The 18,217-nt window shown below is 43.6% G+C and overlaps 1 protein-coding gene across 1 annotated transcript; it reads left to right on the forward strand.

The window, feature by feature from the left end:
• Positions 1–1,588: 1,588 nt before the first annotated feature.
• Positions 1,589–18,079, forward strand: thsd1 (thrombospondin, type I, domain containing 1). The gene is made up of 8 exons (XM_084319610.1): positions 1,589–1,705; positions 4,829–4,943; positions 9,763–10,166; positions 11,912–12,572; positions 13,860–14,021; positions 14,593–14,971; positions 15,351–15,906; positions 16,700–18,079. The coding sequence occupies exons 2-8, from the start codon at positions 4,889–4,891 to the stop codon at positions 17,405–17,407; spliced, it is 2,925 nt and encodes a 974-aa protein (XP_084175736.1). The 5' UTR covers positions 1,589–1,705; positions 4,829–4,888; the 3' UTR covers positions 17,408–18,079.
• Positions 18,080–18,217: the final 138 nt, after the last annotated feature.

Consider the following 18,217-nt stretch of genomic DNA (forward strand, 5'->3'; position numbering starts at 1 on the left):
AGATGGCTGTTATAGAATTTGAATAATGTTGTCATGGAAATCAGCATTGTTTCATGCGGACAGCAGTGCGTGAGACTCACAAAGTTTGAATGTTCATGTTTATATTCTATTTACCAGAGGTTTTACAAGTCTCAAGCAAGTCACAAGTCTGAAACATTGTTTTTTTTTAGTCCTAAACAAGTCGTAATGCGTTCTTTACAAATGTACATGTAATGCCAATAAAAAAAATCTTAAACCAACACTACTGTATATCCAATTTAGATGATTCTCCACTGACTCACAAATTCCACTTGATTGGCAGCTGATGGATTGGTCCAAAGTGGAACTGTAATCAGGGAAATTAAGTTGATTTGCTTTACACTTTTTAATAATGTCCATATGGGTGAGGTAAGAACAGGGTGGCATGGGGTAACACCTGGTACTCTACTAAGCTTTCCAAATCTGAGGTGTGCTTTGCCTCAGATTTGGTAGAGCAATGGTTTCTCACTATTAATAATAATAACTTTATTTGTATAGCACTTTTCATACAGAGGTTGCAGTTCTATTGACCATTATTGTTTTTAAATTGTTTATTTTTTCCGCATTTTAAGCCTATCTGTCTGTCTGTCTATTTTTCTATCTTAACTGATGCCTTGTAACACATGGACTTTCTGAGTCTTGTGAACCAAACCAACTATCAACTCTACCACCTATTTTATGGATGTACCAAAATGACCATTCAATAATGTTTTTAGGAATTATGAATTAAATGTCTATGCTTACTGTTACTGCTGTATGTAAACCTTCCAAAGACGTCTGTATGTAGAAATGGCTTTGCAACATGAGACATTGACATGCTGATTCTTTATTTGAATTTTTTTTGCAAGTCATGAATTCTTTGATGATCCAGAATCTCTCTTGTTGCTTCTTATTCTATCCTGTTAGAAAAACAAACCTGATGCTCCACGTTGACCACATTATAAAGGCACATAATTGCTCTCAACCAAGGGCTTTGATGAAGGTTTTTTTTAACTCGTGGTTTGTACCTGGAAGATTATATATATTCTTGAAAATGGAAGCATAGTATATTATATAATATTGTAATAATTACAATATAATTTATTATATAGGCTACTTAGGCAACTACAGTACTGTGGCACCTATAAACATACTGAATATAAAAAAAACTATTTTAAATATTTTGTTTTGCAAAGATGTAAGTCTAGGACGGTGAATGGCTGCGGTGTTCTCAGAATGAATGTTCAAATTAGGCCTACTGTAATGCTGAGCCACGATAACGGTTCTTTTAGATGTCCTTGTCCTGATAATTGATAAAGCTTCACATTTTAGTGTCATATCTCATGGGCTTTTCATGTCCATATCTTGAAGACTGGTAGCTCGCAAACAAAGCACCACGCCGCTTCATATTTAGTTCAATAAGCCGTATAATTTGTCGGTCAAGGGGAGCGCCTATCCTCAGAGGCGCGTCCATGCTTCTGTCACACGCTCTCTCTCGCTGACTCACAGGCGCTCCTTCGGCGGGGCGGGGGAGGGAGGGGGTGAGGTCTGTCCAACTGTCTATCGCTGACATTACAAATCGATCTGTAGATCTGATCTGGTGTGTGTGGTATCCAGAATTCCAGTAATGTAAACCGAGGGGCTGATATAACACTCGCTGTATGGGAAAAGTTGATTGGAGTAATGGTGTGCTGTCTCTACAGGAACTGTGAGTATAAAAACTGTAACGGGACAAAATAAGTGCCTATAATTACCGAGAGCGAGTCGTTTGTGCCATTAATTTTCAGACAACGTTGTTGTTGTCATTTTCAGAGTTTGGAATGATAACAAAGTTGCTAGATTAAAAAAAATATCCGTGTGTGTTGAGAAGCAGACGGCCAATATAGACCACTATCACAATTCAATCTATATGAATTGAAAATGGGGGACCCTGATGGAAACAAGACAAACGTCATTCTCAGGTCTGCATCCCCTTAACAATTGTATGTATTGAGCCGTACTGTATTGTACCCATTCTGCAATCTGTTAAATAAAGTTTTCATTCATTCATTCATTCACACAGTGTGGTAAATGAAATTAAGTTGAACGCGCCACTTGGGGAAATTCGCACTCTGCATTTTTTTACCCATAATATCCTAACTACTTGGGAGCAGTGGGCAGCAGCCATATGGTGCGGCGCCCGCGGGGACCAACTCCTAATGCCAGTAGCCTACCTTGGTCAAGGGCAATGATAACACATAGGAAATATAACACGCATATCTTTAGTAATAATAAATAATGATAACGTTCACATATTTTCTTTAGTTTATTACAGAATATATGTGGTTCCTCTACATGAATGCAGTTGTGGTGGACGCCTGGACGGTGACCGCCACATGCAAGAACATGACTAGCCTACTTTACCACAGCTATAGATAAAATAGAAAGTTAACAAAACATTTTAATCTATCTTAATTTATCTCAAAAAGCACAAAAACATTCCTGCTTTTTCTCAGAAGAAACCATTATGGAACAATGTGGTTTTCTGATGGTATAGGTACGGTTACCATCAGAAAACCACATTGTTCCATATTGTTCTGTATAATACCAGCCATTGTATAAATACTTTACCATAATACTGCCATTGTAAAAGTCATCTGTCGCAATTGTGCCAATGTATAGGCTACTTATAAAATACCATGGTAGAATCCAATGATGGTAATATCATACCTTTTTGGGGGAATACCATGATACTTTTTTTGTAAGGAAAATATATAGGAAACACTGAATAGACTCCTGTATACAAGCAGAGCATGTTTGAGAATTAATTTGTAATAATAGGGATTGATTGATTCATTGAAAACTTTATTAACAGATTGCAGAATGGGTGCAGTACAGTACAGCTCAATACATACAATTGTTAAGGGGATGCAGACCAGAGAAAGACTTTCGTCTTGTTTACATCAGGGTCCCCCATTTTCAATTCATCGTAACATATATGACATACATGACATACAGATAGACAGTACTGCTACATCTATACATTTATGACATACCAGATTTGCAAATACAGTACTGTTTGTGATACGAAAAGAGTCCAGAAAAAAGAGTATATACATTTGACGTAGAAACTGTACATTGGAGGAGGTTGGGTAGGTGGGGGGGGGTGGGGGGTACTGTACATTGGAGGTGGTTGGGTGGGGGGGGGGGGGGTTGGGTAGGAGGGGTGGGAGGGGGACTGTACAGCTGTACAGGGATGTGTGATATAGGGAATCTAACGGTTCACCTGAAAATAACCATCCAGAACATTAAACCAACCAACAACAGTGCACTTGAAAACATCAGATTCTCTCTGAGAAACTGTGAGGACATAATAGGGACATTCAGGAACGAGCATGCAGCTATTTTAGTTGCTTATTATTCCTGACACATGGCTAGAAAGAGAGGGGGAAAAACATGATAAACTTTTCCATGATGTTGTGGCAACATCCTGATGATTAAAAGTAATGTAGTCATGGTACCACTGTTGTTCTTTAATAATAGTATGATATAATCCAATTTAACCATGATTCCGATTGTAATATTGTATCGTGGTATTTCCATTATGGTATAGTGACCAAAATTATGAAAATCCCATGATAAGTTTTTGGGAAATACCATGATGCAGCCTATACGAAATAAGAAAAGAATACCTACTATCACTGTAGTTTTAGGCCTACAGTACGGGTATATGGCTGAGTGGTTAGCATTGTTGTCTCACAGCTAGAAGGTCGTATATGGCTGAGTGGTTAGCATTGTTGTCTCACAGCTAGAAGGTCCTTGGTTCAAACCCCAGCAGGGGGCCTTTCTGTGTGGAGTTTGCATGTTCTCCCTGCGTTTGCGGGTTTCCTCCAGCCCAGGTACTCCAGTTTCCTTCCACACCAAGAAGACATGCATGCTCTGTATATCCTGCCATTGCCCTTGATCCTGCCAACTTAACTTAACATCTGCCTGGCAATGGCTGAGATGAAAGACAGAGGAAATGATAAATCAGAAAGCTCAGTAGTTTGGTGCTCTGGTTTTCCTGTTTTTCATACCGCAGGTTAGAGAGCACAGACAACACACTTCCACCGTGCCTTCTCTGGACTGATAACATCTATGAGCACCAGGATTACGCAGTTTAGCCAGATATATTTCCAAAAATGGAATAACTTCTGATATTTTGTTCATTATTAACAATTATCAGTATGTATGACTTGACTGGATCTTCCTGAACCTAATATTCAATAACAGATACTCATCCAAAAAAAATCAAGTTACAGTTCAATGTTTTTTCCTTCTTGTTTTCTTACTAACTTAGTGATTATCAATATATATGTTTATTACATTGTTCTTCAGTTTCCATAAAGGACATTGTAACCAATATTGCAACTACTGCTACTAGCTGACATCAAATAGTCCAGTGCCCCATGGTTTAGTCAGGAATGCTAACATTGTACTATTGAAACAGAACAGGGCAAATGTTGAAACATAACTTTGAAATCTAAAATGTGAATGAATGAATGAAAACGTTATTTAACAGATTGCAGAATGGGTACAATACAGTACGGCTCAATACACACAATTGTTAAGGGGATGCAGACCAGAGAAAGACGTTTGTCTTGTTTACATCAGGGTCCCCCAATTATCAAAAGATAATTCCTCCTTGAGGACAACAAAGTTCTTCAAATCAAATGTTATGATCTAATCCTGCTTTGTGGAAAAACCACCATGGTTGGTTGATTGTCTGTCGATTGTTTCCATCTCATTGATCATTGTTAATTTCCCTTGTTTTCTGCCTGTGTACTGATTGGCCTGTGTGGTTGACTCGTAGAGCTCTGGGGATGGCCGAGGATCATGCGGTGTAGGAGGATTCAGAGGCACAGCCATCGGAATGCCAACAGGTTCTGTCTCACTGCTGCCGATCCTGCTGGCGTTCCTGGGATACGGTGAGTGAGTGGTGATAATTGGTAACTCCCCTGGATTTTAATCCAGGTCTCTCACGGGCAGCCAAACGTCTACTTCTCAGCCAAAAGGGAAGTCCCACGTGCCAAGAATTTATCATGAAACACAAGATACTTGTGCCCTAATGATATTATAAATTCTTGGCAAGTGGCAGTTCCCCCTTTGGCAGACCGGTAGATCCGCAGGCAGCCAAACATCTACCGGTCAGCCAACGGGGACGTCCCACTTGCCAAGGAAGATAGGCTTTATGCTTTAGGGCTACTCTGCTGCACTCATCCTCCTTTCACCCATCCGGGTTCATGGCAACACTGTAGCACACCTTGGATTCAAACCTGGGTCTCTCACGCATGGTGGAACGCAAACTATACAGTATCTACCGGTCATCCAGAGAGGAAGTCTCTTCATTGTCTTTCATTTTCCTTAAAGGACATCTGTAAGCGCCGTTGCCAGGGGGCTTTACTACTGTACTGAGCTGTAGGCTAGTGGTGCCCCCATGGTTTCGTCAGGAATGCTAACACGGTTGACAGGCGAACGTTGAAACATCTTTCCCTGAATGTGAAAACTATTCGGTGAAGAATTGTAACCAAATTGAAAATGTCACATGTCCTGGCTGTGACGGGTGAGAGAAACTCAGCAGGCCCTGGAGGAAAAGGAGGAGGGGGGGGGGGCTGCCGTTTCCTCTCCCCACACCCTCTTTCCTTCGGGGAGGGTTGCTTTGTCAGGATATGAGCCGTGCACAACAACATTTATAGCACAATAGTCTATAAAGGGGAATACCATTTTAAGAATCCCCACACGTTATTGCTATTCTCCAGGACAGCTCAGTCAATGTTTAGTTTATTTAGTTTATTTATTTAGCACAATATAAAAAATAAAATAAAAAAAACAGTGCTAGGAGGGAACGAAGCCCAAAGGGCTTGTACAAAGTTCCACTCCCATCTCATTGTCCATAAATATATACTGTATGAACGAAATACATGTAAACATGGTCTAGAAAATAAACTCAAAACAAGATCAGAGACAGTAATTTTTTTTGAAAAAGTACAAGAAGGTAAAGGAGAGGAGAATAACATATGAACAGTATATAATAAAGAAAAAGAACAAGCAGCCATATATGTAACACTGATGCACAGATGTAACTTAATATGTTGATGATTTATGATGAAATTAAATTAGATTTTAGTTTTTTTTTATATATAGATAAGGAGGTTGTTGACCTCAATGATGAATTTAGAGTGTTCCAGAGTTTAGGACCTCTAAAGCTAATGTTGAATTGATGGCTAGATGTCCGACAGAAAGGTAAGTGGAGTTTCTTACTATGGTTTGTTGGATATGAGTGAATTTCTGATGAAAAGATGAAGAAACTATGGAAGGTATTAGGAAGATCTTGCCTATTGTTAATGAACTTGTATATGAATGAGCACTTGGAGAATTTCATTTCCATTAATTAATATTTTAGACTCTTCTTTAGGGTAGTATTTATTTTTGTTGCAGAAGACCATGAAATAAAAAATTTACATTTAGAGTACGCTTGTTACATTGAAACCAATTAGAGACAATTTCTAGTTCCTCATTCACGCATTCAATGTTTGTGACATATTACTCACACTGTACATACTACTCACTCATACTACTCCCACATACTACTCACTCACAGGGACGTGCACAGGACTTTAGAGGGGCAGGTGCTCAAAGGCTGAAAAGGGCACTGGGCCTGTGCGCGTGCAAAGCCCGATTTTTGGGGTCCCTTTTTGGGCGGGGGGCCCCCTTTTTATGCTTTTTGGGGGGGTTTGGTGATTGAATATTGAACTATAATAATCAGTGCAGGAGCTCACTTATCCTTGAAAGACACTTTTATCACTGACTTAAACTAAAAAAAAAAGAAAAAAAAACTTGCCATAAAAAGGGCACTTTTTTATGAGGCACAAAAGGGCAGGTGCTCGAGCACCCTTTGGGCTCTATGTGTGCACGTGCCTGCTCACTCATACTACTCACACATACTACTCACTCATACTACTCACTCATACTACTCACTCTGAAAGCTAGAAATCTGAGAGTCACCTGGCTGCTTCATAGGCAATAATTGGAGCAGTGACTTTGTGGAGCAGTAATATTTTGGCCCAAATAAGGTTTATATTCTAGTACTACCAATAGGTCCGAACCAGAATACCTCATTGTATTGTTAGAGCTCAGCTATAATAATTGTAAGACTCATCTCAGGTGATTTAGGATTGGCTAAGAGGGCGCCGCTGGCAGTGATTCAGGGGTTGGGATGCACCGATACCACTTTGTTTTACTGTCGATAACAATTCTGAACCCTAACTCCTAGGCCAATACAGAGTACCAAGTCCCGATCCGATCCGTTACATTGACTGATCAATATAGACTTGTATCATCAGTTTGGGGTCATTGGACAAAGATTATTGAGATATAATAAAATGTATTATATGTTTTCCATTAGAGAGATCTAACATGCTTCTTTGTAAAAAAAAAAAGAAATTCAGTGAACAATCAAGTCACTTTGGCTATTTTCAGACTGCAGGCAAAAGTGGGCTAAATCACATAAGATCAGTTCTTTTCAATTCTGATTTGAGCCACTTTCATGGTGTATGTGGTCCTAAATCAGATACAGGTCAGATCTTATGCAATGCAACCTCAGTCTGAACAGTCATATTGGAATTCATGTGACTTTTTACGTCACTCTAGATTGACATTCCTCACAATTCTGCAATTTTGCACTGGTGCAGGAGTCACTCTGTGAATACAAACATGGAAGACAGCTGTGGTGGAGGTGGTCAGTGGAGGGACAGTGAGGTGTTTACCTTATAAGTATTTGGGGTGATACTTTTGTACAGGCAAAACTTGAGGGACGTATCATAACCGGTCTGTGTTTAAAAGCATATTGAAAGAAGAAATGGCTCTCATTCACCTCCTCCTCACCCCCATTATCATCTGCTCACATATTAGCTAGCCTCCACTGCACATGAACTTTATAATTAAACCCTAAACTGTGACTTCAGTGTCCACCATATTTACTTACATATTTGTTATTGTTCATTTGTGCCTGTGGGTCAGTTCAGTTCACATTTATAATTTTAAATAAAAAATGTTTTAAGTCAATGTGAACAGCCAAACAAAAACATCTGAGCAATAAATCAGAATTGAGCACTAAGGCTTGCAGTTTTTGTTTAGATTTCTAGCATGTTACACATTGTTCTTGGTATCTGATTTTCATATCAGGGAAATTCTCCTATATTATCTCGTATTTTAGCCCGGTATCCGATACCCAGGGTACAAAATAGTCACACGCCCACCGCCACAGGCTGGTAGATTTAATGTTTGGCCGTCATAAATTAAGGCCTGGGCGCCATCTGGCGGCCAACAAAATCCACTGCATGCGTCGGCATTAATATGATATGAGTAGCCTCCAGCTGGAGGGAGAAATGTCGTGGGAGCGGGCGAAAGTTGCCCAATCTGGAACAATCTCCGGGGCTGCAGCTGGCCCCTATTGGATGCGGGCGTGGTGAGTTGAAACGAAAGTGAAACTGTGTGTGTGTGTGTGTCACGTCTCACGTGTCCGTTCTAATGTTTACAAACAATGAACCTTTAAATGTAAATGAGATGCGCTCTGCTCACGAGATCAAGTTTGTAACATGAGACGCACACGAGGTCTGTCTTCATCCGTTCTTTAGCCTACAAAAAAACCTGCAATCGTGTTTTTGATTGTGCTCTGATATTTAATTTTGCATTTGATTTGACCAAATATGTGGAGGCATATTTTGTACCCTGGTTATTTCGCGTTTGTAACGTCATAACATCAGTGGAGGCTGCTGACTGATTAATAATAAGCTCTCTTTATTTCGCGGAGCATAATGTGATTTCGCGTTTGTAACGTCATAACATCAGTGGAGGCTGCTGCTGACTGATTAATAATAAGCTCTCTTTATTTCGCGGAGCATAATGTATAATGTTATTTTGCGTTTGTAACGTCATAACATCAGTGGAGGCTGCTGACTGATTAACTCGTAACGTCATAAACCAACTACCAGATTCACTCGTCACTGTACATCAGTGGAGGCTGCGTAACTGACTAACTGATTAACTAGAAACTGCACATTGAGGGGGTTTGAATCACGCTACATCAGTGGAGGCTGCTGACCAGATTATTATTATATTATATTAGGGGTGGACGGTATTATTATTATTATCTATTATTATATTATTATTCCATACAAGGCTGGATGCATTACAGACTCCGCTAACATCCCTTGTTGCCTTGTAGGTGGCAAGTATGGATTTGTTTATCTTGTTTGAAGTTGTTTTAATATGTTCTTTAATTCTTTTGCTTCCATATTGTAAATAAATTCGCAATAAATTATTTGCATTTAAAACTATTAACGCTGACTCATTCCTTCAGTCCACTCAAAATTATGCTAATATTCCTTATGTTGTTTATGATATGAATTGAAAATAGCATACGAGAGTATTATATAGTAATAATAACGCATGGCGATATACTAAAAAGCTATTTATAATTTTTGGCTGGTAAAACATCTGGATGGCTGGTAGTTTTTAAAATCTACCAGCCAAATGGCTGGTAAGTCAAAAAGTTAAGTTTGTTCCCTGCCGATACCCCTCTCTCTCTCTCTCCCTCCCTCCCTCTCTCTCTCTCTCTCTCTCTCTCTCTCTCTCTCTCTCTCTCTCTCTCTCTCTCTCTCTCTCTCTCTCTCTCTCTCTCTCTCTCTCTCTCTCTCTCTCTCTCTCTCTCTCTCCTCCCTTTCTTCTGTTTCTCTTGTCCTTTAGGTATGGCGGGGCTCGACCTCTGGCCCTCCCTCCACGTCGCCCTTAGCAACGCCAGTGTGTTTGTGGACTTCAGCACAGAATGCAACAGCAGCACCACCACCAACAACACCACTCTCACTCTGGTTGACATGGAAACCAACGCCACCCTCCTAACCAGGAGCCTCCCAGATAACCAATCACAGGGGAGGGTAGAGTTCAGCTGCTCCTGCTTCCTCTACGCCGGCACATTCCGATTCCATCTGAGGCGGACCAGCTTGGCCACCACAGATTCTGATGATAATGGGACGACTGATGGTGTTGTTCCATGTGGGGACGCCGGGTGGTGGAGTCCTGAACTGCAGGTGCATTGGCCCACCTTTCACATCGCTGTGGACAGGGCCAGTAATCACTCAGGATCTTTTCAGGTGAGACAAATAGGATTTTATAAATTACATAGTGACTAAATATTGGTTCATTGTGCCGTATAATCATAAAACGGACTTTCAGCTGCAAGCAGTCATTTCAGGTTTGAAGCCCAATGAAGATTCAAAGGGATAGTTTGGATTTTCTTTTACATTAAGTGGTATGAAATACTTACCAGTAATGAAAATCAACGCTTAAGTATAAGCTTACTTACCGAGTCCCGCGGTCAGAGGTTTGGTCTGGTTCCAAGTGAACCAGGAAGCTTCAGATGGGCAGCACACGTGGTCTTGAAACACGTTTTAATCCACACCACAACATGCAGACAAACGTTTTAACCATCCACAACAGAAAACACCAGTCTTCCCACAGATTCTTTTCTCAGATCGACACAATGTCTTGGAACTAATAGTAGTTACTACATACTGGCCTGGGCTAGTTCCAAGACATCAGTCTGAGAGAAGAATCAAGCATCAGAAATACATGAGGACCGCTCTTTTCTATTTCCTGATGACGGACAATTTTTTTTTTTGGATCAAATCTTTATGCCGGACCAATTTTGTGAGTCTGCAGTCTCTTGTAAGTTCATCAGTTAAAGGAACATGCCCACAGCATGGGAAATGTGCTTACTGTCTTCACCCGAGTCAGACAAGAAGATAGAAAGCTATCAGGCTGCAAGCTAGCCTAGAGTAGCACAAATGAAAGGAAACGGATACGGACCACTAGCCTTGCTTAAAGCTCCAGGAGAGGTGTTTTTGGCCAACAGTTATAGTTGAGGATGGTATCGTAAAAATGCATACATTTGAATGAAGGTGTACCTTAACACATTGGGTGCCACGCCCCTTCCGGGAAGTGCATAGGCCTTGCCACCCATTAACCCCATGTAAGCGCTCACCTTGTTTGTAGCTAAACCTATATTTTATATTATAGCTATGGATCTAATAACGCCGTCGATTGTCAGTGGGTTTCTTCCGGTCAACGTGCAAAAAACAGATTATTTTTTCATCTATACATTTCCGTTTTATACCGTGGTGAATATGAGTATAGTTGTAGAGTGATCCTGTGTAATCCCAGGGAACTCCGTCAAACAGCAATAGCGGCCGCAAGGCGTTAGGCGGCGGTATTGGCCGTCTGCGATCTCAGACACATTCAGGACAGCATGCACACGGTGCCTCGATTGATTATGAATGGCAATAGCGAATAAAAGAAATAACGAAACTGAAACGTAGATCTAAGTTTCCGGCACTCAACGGTCGGGCCACAGAAACGTAGATCTATGTGAACGGCAGTCAATGTGTTAAAGGCAGAATCTGTAATGCCGTCAAACAGCGACCTCTAAGCAAAAGAGCCCTGCTTGCTGTGGGTTAGAGTTTAGTGACTTATTAGAATGTGAATATTTCCAGACCTCTCCTTGTCAGAGCCTGAGCTGTGGCCAGCTGATAGCAACCCCTCCTCTATCCCCACTCAACTCCAACTCACATCGGACCAAAACAAAACAAATTAAACAAAGTGCAATACCAAGCAGGGCTCTGTTGCCTATAGGTTGCTCTTTGACAGCATTACAGATTCTACCTTTAAAGTACAGTAGACTCCCTCCCTCATATGTACCAAGGTTCAAGATGATTGGACCTAATGATCACAGGTTATAATTTAACTTCACATTCAATGTACTTATCTGTTACCAAATCGATAATCAGTTATAATTCTGATCAATGACATCATTGTTGTTCAATTTTGCATTGACTACCAGGTGGGGATCTCCACCAATGAGCACTTCCAGGCTTGCTCCACGACCCGAGACTCCGCCCTCTTCTTGGAAGTCAGCTACCTGGAGTTCAACCAGATAGGTCGAAACAGCATCGACAAGGTCCGAGCTCGCACACGCCACCCAATCAAAGCCCTTCATTCACAGAGCATTGAGCTGTCCTGCGCGTTCCCTTTCACGGAGAGAGATTTCATACGGGTGGCCTTGCGGTCGCCTCACGTCACCCACGAGGTGAAGAGCTCGGGTCCCCTCTACCTCTCACGCATCTTCTCGTACAAGCTTCTGGTGGACAACGCCAATGCTTACAAGTCTGGCTGCGAGGGGACCATGACTGTCAAACTGTTAACCCCGCCCTGTGCTCACATCAACGGGAAAGTACTGCTGTATCGGGACGGGGGGGCCGGGCCGGGGGTCGGGGGTTCGTCTGGGACGGGGACGGCGGGGACATCGCTGGGGGGGTTTGGATCAGAGGAGCCCTCCGCCCCTCCTCTGGCCTTCAACTGGCTGACTCAGGGGGAGAACGAGACAGAGTTCAACTGTTCCGTGTTTTACCCGGGAAGGAATAAGTACTGCTTTCGGTTCGTCTTCAACTTCAGCCGCTCCCCCAGCCCGGCGCAGACCTGCCTGGTGGTCCACAGGAACGCAGGTGAGCCTGAACGGACACGGATCAGAACCAACAATCCCCTTCCCATCTCCCACCACTGTCCCAATCTGATCATCTCCCACTGTCCCACTCTGATCATCTCCCACTGTCCCACTCTGATCATCTCCCACTGTCCCACTCTGATCATCTCCCACCACTGTCCCACTCTGATCATCTCCCACTGTCCCACTCTGATCATCTCCCACTGTCCCACTCTGATCATCTCCCACTGTTCCACTCTGATCATCTCCCACTGTCCCACTCTGATCATCTCCCACTGTCCCACTCTGATCATCTCCCACTGTCCCACTCTGATCATCTCCCACTGTCCCACTCTGATCATCTCCCACCACTGTCCCACTCTGATCATCTCCCACTGTCCCACTCTGATCATCTCCCACTGTCCCACTCTGATCATCTCCCACTGTTCCACTCTGATCATCTCCCACTGTCCCACTCTGATCATCTCCCACTGTCCCACTCTGATCATCTCCCACTGTTCCACTCTGATCATCTCCCACTGTCCCACTCTGATCATCTCCCACTGTCCCACTCTGATCATCTCCCACCACTGTCCCACTCTGATCATCTCCCACTGTCCCACTCTGATCATCTCCCACTGTCCCACTCTGATCATCTCCCACTGTTCCACTCTGATCATCTCCCACTGTCCCACTCTGATCATCTCCCACTGTCCCAATCTGATCATCTCCCACTGTCCCACTCTGATCATCTCCCACTGTCCCAATCTGATCATCTCCCACTGTCCCACTCTGATCATCGCATGACGATATTCATCTCATCATGGAATGCATCTATTATGTACATAAGTACATGGTTATATACTGTATGTATTATATGTACATACATACAGTAGGATGGTTTGCCTAAACTAGGGTAATTCTAGAGGCATGCAAAGAGCAGGGATTGAAAGAGTACTGGAATATATTGCTCACATACAGTATAAGTAGTGTCACTTGAGTGGAATTCAGTTGGAGTATTTGTTTAGAAAATGACTTGAGTAAAATGAAAGTGTGCTGTACATAAAAGGTACTCACATGCTTATGTGAGCAACAATTGTATCTGCATACTTTGTCATCAATAGCTTACAGATTTTATGATCCATAAACAAAGTTAAGATTTGATACTTAAAATTGAAAATGCCAATTGGGTTAGAGATGTTTGAGAATTTTAGAAAGTTTTCAGAATTTTGTTCAAGAAACCTTTAGGATGAATCTCTTATTCAGTGATGAGTAATTTGTTATTGTTTTGGTCCTCTCTCTCTCGTAGAATCATGGGGCCCGTGGCTGCCATGGAGCTTGTGCAGTGTGAGCTGTGGAGAGGGTGTGAGGGAACGTGAGAGGGCATGTCTGGTGCCCTCTGGTGTTGGAGGGATGCAGTGCACCGGCATGGTGAAGGAACAGTCCCACTGCTCACTGGAAGACTGCGCAGGTCAGCCTCTCACCTCCTTTCTCGCTTCTCTGATTGTTGTCAGTTCGCAACTATTTTTCCATCATGAATGAATGAATGACAACATGTACTGCTTAGTACTAGGACACAAAACACTTTACATTCTAGGAGGGTGACCCACAGGCCAAGCCATTCGTTTTGATATGATCCCATTGAGATCAAGGATCTCCTTTGCAAGGGACACCTGGTCAAGACAGCAGCATAACAATTTACAGACTAATGACAAAAGAGAAACAAACAACTTAGGGATACGGGTATGTGGCAACATCCTAAAACGATATAAATGCCTAGATACATTCACCATTGAGTAACCATTGATCATAAGTGCTTCCAGATTCAGATAGAGGCACTCCTTTAAGTTTCAAGTCATTCTGCAGGCTATTCCAAGCAGAGGGAGCCGATGAACGTAAAAGCATTCTTCCCCATCTCTGTCTGAGCATAGCACTGTCTGTTGCTGGCATTGAGCCAAAGGTACATTTATACCTGCTATCCTTCAAGCCTGCACCATTACATAACCTAATATTTACATTATTGTCTTTCTCCCTTCCCCCAGTGTTGCCTCCTCCCTCCACGCACATCCCCCCTGCGCCTGTGGGCGTTACCCCCCTGGGCGGTAACCTTGTGGTCGTGGCTGGCATCTCCCTGTGTCTGGCCGTCATTCTAGCTACCATCCTGGTGACAGTGTGGAGAAAGCTTTGCCGGGCCCCCCAGTGCAGCTCCGTGCGCAGAGGCTCCATGCATTCCCCTGGAGGACGTAAGCTCTCTGATGAGGCCTCCATCTGTGGGCACAGCCTCCAGAGACCCAGCCTGTCGGAGCAGGGGGTGCCAGTGACTGGGCTCGGCCAGACGGAAAGACCTCCTCTCGGCTGCCAGCCACAGGACCCCGAGAGGCTGTCTCCCTCAGCGCAGAAGGTCCTGCCGCCCATCTTTGGGTATGTATAGACAACTGGTTAATTGCCCTGCTCCACCATGACATTTCTTTGTAAACATGGCCGAGCTCTCGAGATGTTTCTACAGGCCGAGCTCTCGAGACATATAGAACACGTTGGTGAGTTACATGTCAGATTATCACATGTCCTCCTCACAACAGAACGATAGGATTCAGGTTAAAATCGGCTAAATTACCCTTTGAATAAAGGTATATTGAGGCATATTGGTGTGGGTTCCTTTGGGTTCCACACTTTTCTTGGATTCTACTCAACCCAGCACCTGATCCTGGATGTGCGTGTAACTATGTTTACTGTAACATTAATTGTCAGAATCATTGCATTAATCCTTGTCGTGGAGAATAAAAGACGTGTCTCTGTCCAGGTACCGGCTGGCCCAGCAGCAGCTGAAAGAGATGAAGAAGAAAGGGCTGAAGGAGGCGACTCAGCTGTACCACGTCTCCTCAAGCCCTGTCCAGGACACCTTGCTGGAGACCCCCACCCAAACCTCCACTCCTATCCCAGCAGGGTCCACTCCCTCTGGGCTCAACGCCAGCCCCGTTCCCCTGGACCTCCAGGAGGAGGCCAACAACCACTTCCGTATCACCGCACCCTTCCCCGAGCCCAGAGCCACACCGACACAGACCTCCAGGACCATGTCGGACAGACTAAGCCCCAGGGTGGAGCTCATCCTGGGGCCTCCCGTCTCTGGTTATGATGGCGGGGGTGGCTCGAAGCGGCTCGACCGTACGGCTGACTGGGTGGAAATGGTGGAGAGGAGCGGATTAGGAGGACTCAGGAGAGGGGCAGGAGAAAAGGGAGGAGGAAACTCATTTCAGAGGAATCCTAATTTCCGTAGGACCTCCAGTTTTAATGACACCAAACCCCAGCCTCCTCCTGCCGCTCTCTGCAGACAGTTCAGGGAGAGGAGCATGACACAGGTTGGCCACTCACTTTTATTGTATTCTGTTGCCAGAATGCCTCATGTAGGGGGGGTTACCGGTAGCTATACAACATTTTATTTCGCAATGGCTGCTTGGTCAATTAAAAAGCATGGCTTAGATGTGACATTTATCATCAATATTATTACAGTCATGATTTCCTATTATCATAAAGTTGGTGTTTTACAATGGCAATTTTGTTACATCCGTTTTCAGTTAGAGAGTATAGCATTTACCCCCCCTCTCACATAAGAGCAATATGCGTTCTGTTTACATAGTACAGATATACTTTATAAGTACAGTATATATCATCACTTACCGGTCATAGAGAAATAGGGCAACTGTTTGTCCAAGGTAAGCCAGTTATGATTGGTGGATCAAGAAAAGAGGGTGGGGTTTGAAATAGGCCAATTGAGCTATTTCCAACCTAGACCCCATTTTTCATCTGACATCATGCTGATCAAATATAAAATATCCAGTCTACTGTTGAGTTATTTGGCTTCAACTCTCTTGATAATAAAATGTCCTCATAAGCAACAAGAGACAGTCCTTTTTAACTCTGAAAGGACATGTGTTTCAGGTCACTCTGTGTATCTGTTGTGCTGTTAGATTGCCAGAACAGCTGCTACCAGCTTAAGTGCACAGAAAACTCAACTCACACCTTTGAGATTTTGGTCAGAAATGAATCAGTATAATCCCAGATAATAAAAAGACAGAGACTAGGTTCAAATGTAACCAGGATAATCCTTTGTGAATCACCACTCCACAAAACCATTTATGTTATCTTCTCCAGGTGGCGCCTAGGACCCTCCCTGAGGGAAGCTGTCGGACCAGAGGTGTCCGGGAGAACCAGCAGTACTCCCCCTTACCCTCATACCCCATCCCAGAGCAGGGGGCGTTAGACTGGGCTAGGATCAAATCCCGGCCCCTCGGAAATGACCAACGGAGGCCTTGGGTGGAGGCAGCTGCTCCTTGTATCAAACATGAACTCAAACACACAGGGACCAACACCACAGCCGTCTCAGTCACTGAGTTACCAGTGACTGGTAAAGCAGACCTGAATGGCACTGGGCCGAGAGAGAGGCAGAAGAGTGGTGGGGGTGGTGTGGGTGGTGGAGGTGGTGTCGGTGGTGTTGGACGGGGAACCTCAGGGATTGGCGGCCCGGTAGGTGGACTTGTCAGCTCCCGCGGTGTGGACCACCTGGGTCTGGATCGCGCCGAGCAGAAGTGGAGCCGCCGTGGCCCTTCTCCCATTCAGAGGAACATCCTGGCTCGCAAGCTCAAGGAGGCCCAGTCGTGCTCTGGTGTCTCCGGCCAGAGGGGGCGCCAGCGCAGCTCCACCTTTAGCGTGTCGACCTCGGAGCAGAGGAAAGGTCGCTGCCGCTCTCTGCCCATGTCTGGGGACTACAGTGGCAGCGGGGGCTCCCCCTACGGGCTGAGTGAGGCAGAGCAGAGGATGATGGACTTGGACCTGTCCTCAACATACACGGGGGATGAGTAGATCGCCAACACGCATACACACATTCCTACAAACACGGGATGCAGGTTGGTTAGGGAGGACATCTAGTAGTCGAAGGGTCGCAGGTTCAGTGCCAATACTGCCAAAGGGCCCCTGAGCAAGGGCACCTAACCCCCATGTATATGTGTGCCAACCTGGCCCAGCCCTATTGAAAAGGAGCTGACATTAGCTAAAACACTGTCATACAACACAATGGGCAGTTGAATGTAACATGTTATTGAGGTTGTATCTGATCTTGGTTAAATGTATCATACATGCAGGCGTGCATACACACAAACATGCGAGGCAACGTGGAGACATATTCCAGTATAACGTCTCATTTTGATTTAGGTATTACTATTCGCTGTGTACACCAAAATGTTTTTCTACTGCAAATCTGAAATGTTTAGATACTTGCCATAGGGTGAAACACATTAAATGGCGTTCAAAAGTAACCGCTTCCATTCCCTTACAAAAAAAGTATCATGGTAGTACTGTATGATGGTCATTTCAGTTTTACCTTGTTACCGGCCATTGTAATTCACCATGGTACTCTTACCATGGTAAAAGTCATGTATCACCATGGTACCACTTTTGTACTTAAATAATACCATGATATAATCCAATTTAGACCTTGATACCGTGGTAATATCATGGTATTTCCATAATGTTTTTGGTCACTATACCATCATTGTACCAAAATATAATGGAAATACCATGATTCTTTTTTGGAAATACCATGGTACTTTTTTGGAAATACCATGGTACTTTTTTCATAAGGATTGGATGGGATCAAGCTGGATGGATCTCTTC

This window comes from Notolepis coatsorum, assembly GCF_963971535.1.
Source record: "Notolepis coatsorum genome assembly, chromosome: 8".
NCBI classification, from domain to species: Eukaryota; Metazoa; Chordata; class Actinopteri; order Aulopiformes; family Paralepididae; genus Notolepis; species Notolepis coatsorum.